Source organism: Cetorhinus maximus, chromosome 18 (assembly GCF_964194155.1).
Source record: "Cetorhinus maximus chromosome 18, sCetMax3.hap1.1, whole genome shotgun sequence".
Taxonomy (NCBI): domain Eukaryota; kingdom Metazoa; phylum Chordata; class Chondrichthyes; order Lamniformes; family Cetorhinidae; genus Cetorhinus; species Cetorhinus maximus.
In genome coordinates, this window is record NC_135896.1 from 6782321 (window position 1) to 6792638 (window position 10318).

Below are 10318 nucleotides of genomic sequence, written 5' to 3' on the forward strand. Positions count from 1 at the left end.
CTTAGCTTCGTGTTAGCAGGAAATTTGTTTTCTATCCCCTCACGTAAGTCTTTAATAACATGGTAAATAGTTGAGGCCCCAGCACAGATCCTTATCTGTCACATCCTACCAATTAGAGTACTTGCCCATTACTTTCATGCTCCTGCCACTCAACCATTTTCCTAAATAGGCTAATAATTCACTTTCAATTCTGTAAGCTTCAACTTTAGCTAACAGTCTCTTATGAGGCATTTTATCAAATGCCTTCTAGTAGTCAACGTAAATAACATTCATAGATATTTCGCTGTCCATTACATTAGTCCGCACTTCAAATAATTCATTCAGGCTTATCAAGCATTAACCCGCTGTTTACAAATCCATGTTGGCTCTCTCCGATCAGTTGAAAATTTTCAAGGTGTTCAGTCAACCTGCCCTTAATTTGCTGACAACAGATGTTAGACTAACTGGTCTACAATTCCCTGGTTTCTTTCAGTCACCATTCCCAGATGGAGGAGCGACAGACCCAATTTTCGAATCTAAAGGAACAGTTAGGACATCTGCATTGTTCTCATCTGCCTACTTTAAAACTCTGGATGAAACATAAAACTGTAAAATGTTGCCAATGCCTTTGTACATTAAAAGCTTACATGCAGGCACAACAAGCAATCAGGAAGGCAAATAGAATGTTGCCTTTATTGCAAGGAGGTTGGAGTACAAGATTAAAGAAATTTTGCTATAATCATAGTGGACTTTGGTAAGACCACACATGGAGTGATATGAACAGTTTTGATCCCTTCAGCCCAGAAGCCTATACTTGCCTTGGAGTGGGTGCAACAAAGCTTCACTAAATTGATTTGCTAGGGTGAGGGGTTGCTCTATGAAGAGAGATTGAGTAGAATGCCTATACCTCTAGAATTTAGCAGAATGAGAGATGAGTTTATTGCAACAACATAACGTTCTGAGAAGGCTTGCCAAGGTAGATGATGAGAGGCTGTTTTCCCTTGCTGACCAGTCTAGAACTAGAGATTATAGATACAGGATAGGGGGTCTGCCACTTAGGACTGAGATGAGGAGAAATTTCTTTCATCAGAAGATTATGAATCTTTGTCATTCTCAACCTCAGCGTTGTGGAATCTTAGTTGAGTATATTCAAGGCTGAGATTGCTATGTTTTTGAACTCCATGGGCCTCAAGTAATTATGGAGAAATAATTACTTGAACATACTGCAAAATAGATTTGAGATTGAAGATCAGCTGTGATCATCTTGAATGGAGGAGCAGGCTCGCGGGTCCGTATGGCCCTCTCCTGCTGCTATTTTTTCAGCAAAAGCTAGCAGGAAAAAAATTTGGTCCGCTCTAAAATATTTCATCTTTAAATTGACTTTTTCAGACAAAAGTAAGCCTTTATACTCATTGTTGCCTTTTCTGTCACTTTCCCAACCCAGAGCTCATGGGTTATGTCCTACCGATCACCAAGCTGCTTTCTACCTGGCTCTTCAGCTTGCTATATCAAGGCAGGTCAGTACTGGACACCACGCATTGCTTTATTCAACATGTTCAGTGAATTGTGTCATTTTTTTTGCACTTTAGAGAGCAAAGTATTGAAGGGACATATAGGGCAGAGCAGTGTAGTGGGTGAGACATGGGACTATCAATCCAGATACCATGAGTTCCGGCTCCATTGTAGCTTGTGACTTTTGAGTTTAATAAATCTGCTGAAGTGACCATGAACACTGTCAAAATTGTTGCAAAAAGCCCATTGATGCACTAATGCTCTTCAGGAAAGGGAATCTGTTCTCCTTACCCAGTCTGACCTACACACTATTCTAGTCCAAGTGATCACTGTTCCCTGTAAGCTGTGCAGCAACCCAGAAGTGCCTGTGCAGCCACAAAGAATACATTGGGTCACGCACTTAAATTTCCAGCACAGGGAATGTTACTCGTGGCCTTTTTTAAAATTCATTCATGGGATGTGGGTGTTGCTGGCAAGGCCAGTATTTCTTGCCCATTCCTAATTGCCCTTGAAAAGGAAGTGGTGAGCCACCTTCTTGAAGTCCGTGTAGCCAGGATACTCCCACAGTAATTATACTTGTCATCGTGGTTTTGCACAACTGCGTAGCTTGCTAAATCATTTCCAAGGACAGTTAAGAGTCAACCACATTGCTGTACACCAGAAGTCACATGTAGGCCAGACTGGGTAAGGACAGCAGATTTTATTCCCTAAAGGACATTAATGAACCAGATGGCTTTTTCCAACAAATTGATATTTACATGGTCATCATTAATAATACTATCTTTTTAATCCTAATTTATCTTGTTGATTAGTTTTATGTTCCTCAGTTGTCGTGGTAACCTGCTTCCGGATCATTAGGTTAGGGCTCTGGATTTCTTGCCCAGCAACACCATACTACCATAGCCAACCTAGTTGTTGCTTAATAATCAACACTTTTTCAGGGCATTTAGGTAGTAGAGCCTGTAGCAATCAAAGTCTCTTGTTCCTAATCTTTCTGGTACTCAGTCACACATTCTGCAGTCATCAATATAGAAGGTTTCAAAGGGACTCCAGTGAAAGCAGTCGGGGTCATGACTTTAAGAAGAAATCAAGAGCCAAATGATTATGGAAATGCGGGCTACCAGCTGAGCTTATATCTTACAGAAACATCAAAAAATATCTCTCATTTGTATTTTTTCAGTATAAATTGGGGAAAATATATACAGTTAGCTTTGAACAGCTCACCAAATGTCATTGGCCTCTTTTTCTATCTGAATTGTTTCCACAAACTCATGCTAGGTGTCCCTTTTTTAACGTTGCTTGCCTGAGCACAAGAAGTGAGGGATTCAGTGTTTACAAATCATGCAGTGGAACTGATAGCACTGAAATGAGTGCAGTGTTTTCAGAGGATTTCACTTTGGCTTGTTGTCGTATTTACTGTTTGTGCCGCCAATTTATTGCTTTCAGATCCCAGAAGCACTGGGTTACGTCCGACAAGCTTTGCAGCTGCAGGGAGACGACGTGAACTCCCTGCACCTACTGGCATTGTTGCTTTCAGCCCAGAAGCACTATCACGATGCTGTAAACATTATCGACATGGCACTGAGTGAATATCCTGAACACTTCATGTGAGTACCTAACCCTTTTGTTTTTAAATATTAATGGGTAATTAATAAGCTTTGCAGCAACTGCAGTGTTGCAGTAATGAAGGGCGTTCCTTGAAGTTCAACCAGAGCATTCACAACTTTGTCGACCTATTTGGCCCTGAGCTAAGCTTCTGACACCATATCCTCTCCATCGTCAAGTCTGCCTACTTGCTCTTCTGTGACAGCGCCTGTCTCTGCTCCATCTCAGCTCCTCAGATCATCTGCTGCTGAAATCCTCATCCATGCCCCTACTACAATTTATGCAATTTAGGCTTTGGAATCAAAAATATAATTTCTAAAATTAAGTAGGACCAAATTGGGGTCAATCGTCAATCCTGAGGAAGACCACAACAAATTGCAAGAAAGCATTAATAAACTTGCAGAATGGGAGCATAATTGCCAAATGAATTTTGAAGTAGAAAACGTTTACGTTTTGGTAAGACAGGTGAGGAGATCACATATTAACTTGGAAAACAACAATCTATATGGGGTAATGGAGCAAAGTATAAATACACAAATCACCAAAAGTAGTGACCCAGGTTAATAAGATTGTTTAAAAAAAGCAAACCAAGCATTCAGATTTATTTCTAGAATGGTAGAGTTGCCAAGTAGAGAGGATATGCTAAACTTGTATCAAACCTTGGTGAGCTCACACTTGGTGTACTGTGTACAATCCTGGTCACCATATTATAAAAAGTGCCAGGTTCCAGGATATTATGAACTTTCCTTCAATGCTTTATATTTTTGAAAACTACAAAAGGCTACAAAAAGATGGTCACCCCAAGGATCACTTGACTTCTCTTGTGGATTGAACCAGATCAGCCATGATCTTATTGGATGGCGGAGCAGGCTCAAAAGGCCGAATGGCCTACTCCACCTAAGTCCTGTGTTCATCGAGAAATCAAACAGGGAATTCAGGAGAAACTTTATAACCAGAAAGCGGTTAGAATATAGAACTCTCAACCACAGGAAATAGTTGAGAAAAAATAGTATAATTGCATTTAAGGGGAAGGTAAAAAAAAATAGGCACATGAGAATTAAGGGAATATAGAGGGTTATACAGAATAGAATTACATGAGGGAAGATGGTAGGAGATCAAGTGGAACATAAACACCTACATGAATTGGTTGGACTGAATGGCCTGTTTCTTTGCTGCATGTTTTATGTCACCTCTAGACACAACTATTCCAGTGCTCTCCTGGCCAGCCTCCATCTCACACACACTAATCTTGAAGTCATCCAATAATCTGCTCCCCTTGTCCTAACATGCACCAAGCCCCATTCTCCCATCACTGCCTGTGCTCCGTGCCCAACAGTTTCTCTGGTCTGGAAACGCCTGTTTCAAGGTTCTCTAATCCCTTTGTGGTCTCGTTCCTCCCTATTTCTGTCACTTCCTCCAGTTCTAAAATCCCCCAGGTTCCCTGTGCTCTTCTAATTCTGGCATCTTGCCTATCACCAATGTTAATCACTCCACCAATGGTGGCCTTACCTCAGCTACCTAAGTCCTGTGAGGCATTGTGAGAATATAGCATCACAAAGCTATCCCTTTAAATTTCCATGTGCAGAACAGGTGGAATTTGAATCAACGTGAGGTAAGAGTGTGGTTGTGAATTGGAAGCTGCAAATCAGCCAGCTCCTGTCCACTTAGGTGTTGCGTGCTCCTGTGTGGATTTTCTCAGGTGGCACTGTTCAATGTCTATATGCTGGATTAAAGTAGTAGAGTTAAGAATTGTGAGTGACTCAATGTCAAGTACAAGAGTACAACTTTGCCCTTGGAGAGATCCTGCCGATATCCCCTTCTATTTTAAGAAGTAGCATGAAACAGTATGTTGCAAACTTTGCTATCCTTCACTACACTACACCCCTCTACCTTTCTCTCCTCTTTAAGAGTCTTCTTATAATTTACTGTTCAACCAAGTATTTAATCAGACCTAATGCCTCCTTCTTTGGTTCAGTGTCAGTTTTTGCCTGATTACGCTTCAGTCAAGTGGGATGTTTTCCTAAACTATTGGCTCTATACAAATGCAGATTGACGCATTGCACCAACTTCTGTTGTAGCTAAAGACCAGGAAATTTCCAGGTTAGGACTGTGGTCAGAGTGGAGTTATCTGGCCTCAGCTGTGGTGGCAAGTAGAGGTGATACAGTTGACTTTGAGTGTGTGTGGGTTAGGGATGGGGGCGGAGGGGGAGGAGTAGGTGAAATGGGGCATTGTTCTGGTTTTTGTTCAGTGCTCTAACCCCTTCTGAATAATATGCACACAAGGACAGAATCAGGCCCCCTCCTATGAAACCCAATGGTCAAATGGCTAATCTCGCATAAAGAAGAACTACTTGAATGGAGTAATAAGAAGCAAACATTGTGGGAGGAGTAGAACAGCAGGAATTCACAGCTCCTAATCACAGAGAAGTCTTTTTTTTCCAATCCCCATTTTTATTCTTGTAATTATAGTTACTTAAAATACTCCAGCACCTTCACAATTATATTGTCAGTGCAAGAGTTGCATTGAACATAAGGCTTTGCCTGCCAATGCATTAAATGTATGTTTAACCAGTCTGACTGAGGTATCCATCTGTGCTTTTTAATTTTTCAATTCCCCCTTCCCCCGTTCTGCACAATGGCCCCAAAGGTGCTGAATTATATATCACACGTACAATTCTTTTGGCTGGGAGCCCCGCTTCCTTCTCTCCCCCACCCCCCCAACCAATCCCTGTATCTCGTCCGAGCTTCATGCAAATTAGTGAATATTGGCACAATATTTAACCTAGGTGGCCGTCGTCATCCTAAGGAGCATAGGAACAGGAGTAGGCCATTAATACCCTGAGCCTGTTCTGCCATCTGTTGAGATCCTTGCTGATCTAACTCCAGGTACTCCTCTTTGCCCATGTCCCTTAACACCTTCAGTTAACAGAAATTTACAAATCTCAGATTTAAAATTAATAATTGACCCAGAAGAAACTAAGAAGAACTCTTTTACATCATTGAATGCATGCACCTTTTCAATAGGGAATTGGACCACTGTTAGGTTTAGGAGCCTTGTTTGATTTATTTATCCACCCTACACTATTCCAGAGATGTTGGGCTCTTTGACCTGCCATTGTCACCCAAACTGAGATTAGATAACTCAGTAAGAAACTGCAAATACACCTAGAACATTCATGATCTGTATGACTTGTAACCATGACATGAAGTGTATTTGCTGCCCAAGCCAATCTTTTGTTAAATTTAGTGTCAGCATTCCACAGCTAATATTTAAGTTTTAAATCTCGTACTCTTACATGTTTAAGTTTAAGGTGTCAGCTTTCACTTAGTGGGTAGCACTGTCAACCCTGAGTTGAAAGGTTAAAAGTTCAAGTCCTGCACCAGAGACTGAAGCTGGCACTGCCCTTAGGTTTTTCCAGACTCCACTCTCCCAGCTGCACTGAGCTGTAAATGGCTCCCAGAGCTCCCCCGAGCCCTAACTGCCTCCAGCATGGATCCAGCGACCTTCTGGGCTCCCCAGGACTTCTCTGAGCCCTAACTGCCTGGAGCCTGCTAACAACAACACCTTTTTGGTATTCAGCCTCTTCTCCTGCTGCAGAACACTCACTCTCCCAGAAAATACATAGATAAATTGAAACCAGAGAACCTTCTTAAGCTCCACCTATCTCCATGATGACGTAGTCTGCTCTGGTCTACCCTCAAACTGAGCTCCAAGCCAATTATCCCTCCTTTACAATTTCTCCAGCTAAGTAAGCCCACCTGTTTTAAGGTGCCATCTATTTTAACTCTATTGGACAAACATGGGTAACCTTCCTTTAGGTGTTCTGGAAATCTCTAAAGCCCAGCATTTTACTTACCTTACCTTCACAACAATAACTTTTCCAGGACAAACATTACCTCTAAAGTATTAGCATGAACTAGATATTTGTCACAACCAACTTAAATAAGATTATCTGGCCATTTATCTCATTGCTGTTTGTGGGAGTTCTCTGCAGGAATTGGCTGCAGCATTTCCTATGTTACTACTGCTAGCAATGGCTGCACTTCAAAAGTTGTCAGTTGGCTATAAAGCACTTTGAGACATCCCACGATCATGAAAGGCACTACAGGAACGCAAGTCTTTAGTTCTTTTATGAGTTGGTCGGTGCTTGTAACTTAAGATGGAGGAAATCAGTGAAGTGGCTGCATTACACCCGACCCTTGAAGCATTGAATGCTGATACTGTTTTGCAGGCTAGCAGAAGTATCAGCTGGCACGATCATGGAACTGGAAAGCACTGGGTACCTCTGAGGTTACTCAAGAAGCCTGTTCATGTTAATTTAATACCTAATACTGTTAATAAAATTAATATCATGCCTGAAAGGCACATCGTAAGTCATGCAGCCAGAAATGTTGAGCAGTGGGGATTTCTCAGTTACAGTCATGCTATGAGCTACAACCTTATTAGACCTTAAAGAAAATTCTCCTGATAGTTTTGCTGCATTATTATTTGGCTCAGGTTGCAATACTATGTCATATAAAGAAAAAAAAATAGTATTTCTGTGACACCTTTCACAAGATCAGGAAGTCCTAAAGTGCTTTTAAGTGTAGTAAGTGTCGCCTCAGGAATGGGAATTGACCCAATTGAACCCATAACCTTCTGACTTAGAGGCGAGAGCGCTGAGCCACAGTTGCAAGAATAGTAAATTTGTGCCATTCCTGCTTCAAATCTGTCGTTGTGGAATATTTTCAGATGTTATTAAATGTTATTAACTGTTGTGATATAGATAGTATGTGTGGCGACCAATTTGCATGTAGGGAGTTTCCACAACCAGCAATGTGCTAAATACCCAGGTAATTTGGTTCAGTGCTGTTGGTTGAGAGATAAATGATGTTCAGAATATCGGGGTGAACTCCCTTGCTCCCCTTCAAAGTAGCGCCATAAGATCTTTTACGTCCACCTGAGAGGTCAGATGGGTAGAGATGACTAAAAGCTTAGTTAGTGAGGTAGGTTTTAAGAAGCATCTTTAAGGTAGAAAGAGGTAGAGGGGTTTAGGGAGGGAATTCCATTTTTTATTCACCTTATTGCAAATTTGGATGAACTGGAGGTAACCCTATCATATTCAGTGACATCAGTCGCTCTCTTCAACAATCTGAGTGTCTTACTTTTATGGGACTTCATTAGGTGGCTTTCGAAGAGCCAGCACAGGCATGATGGGCTGAATGGCTTCTTTCAGTGCAGTAAGATTCTATGATATCTAAATGTTAATCATACTTTCTTTCCTCTCAGATTGCTGTTCACTAAAGTAAAACTGGAATCAGTGTGCAGGGGGCCTGATGAAGCTTTACTCACTTGCAAACACATGCTTCAGATCTGGAAGTCATGCTACAAACTCACAAACCCCAGGTAAGCGAGTTGGAGTTCCTAAACCTAGATTCTAAACCTAGAATACCTAGAAGGAACAATAGAAAACAGGAAAGGGAAATGTAATGAATGTGATTGATATTATTTTCAAAGAACGAGATAAGGTACCACATTAGAGATATAGCTGGTACATAAAGTTGAGGAGGGTGAGTCAACATGGATTGCTGAAAGAAAGAAACAAAGTCTGGTGGATAACGGTTGGTTTGTCAAACTGGGTTCTTTTTTCGGGCAGCTTTTATATAATGTTAGAAAAGAAAGAAAATGTTTGCACTTAAGGACATCTTAAATTGCTTCCCAGTAAACAAAGTACTTTTGAAGTGCTATCACTGTTGTAATGTAGGAAACGCAGCAACCAGTTACATAAACAATCTGAATTTAGAAATTTAGTGAACAATTTTGAAATTTGATGATGTCACAGTGGCAATTTATGACAGGAATTGTGAAAGCCTGCAAGAGAATTAGGTAGGCTGGCAGGATGAGCAAATAGGTGGCAGCTGCAGTTAAATGTAGAGAAATGTGAATCTTTCATTTTGAAATCAAAAATGGGGGAAAAAGGTATATGTCTAAGTTTTCAAATGAAGCAAAGGAGCCTTGTTACACTGGTAAAAGTGCAGCTAGACAAGTCTTTAACTCGGGCAAACGGAATTCTTGGTTTTGTATCTAGAAAAGTAGGATAAAATAACATCAAATTCAAATAAGACCTTAGTTTTTCTGCAGTTAAAATATTGGATATGGTTTGAGAACTCCATTAAAGGTACAATCTAAATGCACAAAAATGTAACTGGGATTGAAAAGTTACAGTTATGAAGTAAGGCTTGAGAAGTTTAGTGCTTTGTTCATAAGACCATAAGACATAGGAGCAGAAATTAGGCCAGTCGGCCCATCGAGTCTGCTCCGCCATTCAATCATGGCTGATAAGTTTCTCAACCCCATTCTCCCGCCTTCTCCCCGTAACCTTTGAACTTCACTAGAGGATAAAGGGTGATCTCATAGCGGCTTTGAGATTATGAAGGTTCATGATGGGCTAAATAATGATTGATTACTTCCATTTGTCAAAACCCACCATGGCAAACTGTGAAATCAAATTCAATAATTATGATAATTTAGGGATGGACTGGCACAAGAGAAAATTACAATGAAAGCTGCCAGATTGTCATAAAAGCACAATGGGTTCATTAATACCCTTCAGAGAAGAAATTGTGCCATCGCCATTTGGTTTAGCCTACATCACTCCAGTTTCATTTTGTGTGGTTGACTCTGAAGTGGCCTAGCAAGCTAATCAAAAACAATTGACCTCAAGAAGATGGCCCAGCCCAGTCTTCTCAAGGCTACAATAGATGAATAGCTGTTTGGTAGTACAGAACGTGAGTACTGTGATAAAAGAGACATGTTTTTGTCATCTTGCACTCAGGACAATTTGTAAGAAAATACCGATGTCTGGGGAAACAACATATTTATACTGTATGGAAAAGAGAGTGCTGATTGGTTGGCAAGTGGACTCTGATTGGTAGAGGCATTGTCATGGAGATTGCACCAATTGATGGTGACTGACCATTAACTGCCAAGCATTGTTTTAAATTTAAACCAGGCAGCTTGACTCTGATTGGCCAAGACATTGCTCTGGGGAATGAACCAGAAAATGGCTGTCACTTATCTTGTTTAGCTGAAACAGGCGCAGTGTGTGTACATGTTCTTTTTGTCTGCAAAGAACAGGGCCCCCTGCATTAATATATGTACACGCAAATGTGCCACACTGTGAGCCCGACTGACAATCTTAAACTGGTTGTCAGCGTAATTCTTACCACATTGAGGATTATT

General features: G+C 40.9%; 1 protein-coding gene across 1 annotated transcript in view; it reads left to right on the forward strand.

The window, feature by feature from the left end:
- The window catches only part of ttc7b (tetratricopeptide repeat domain 7B), a 253419-nt gene that overhangs the window by 110347 nt on the left and 132754 nt on the right, over nt 1-10318 (forward strand). The window contains exons 11-13 of the mRNA XM_078562037.1: nt 1424-1496; nt 2938-3098; nt 8366-8482. Of these exons, the coding sequence (XP_078418163.1) occupies nt 1424-1496; nt 2938-3098; nt 8366-8482 (351 nt within the window). The remainder of the gene's footprint in view (nt 1-1423; nt 1497-2937; nt 3099-8365; nt 8483-10318) is intronic.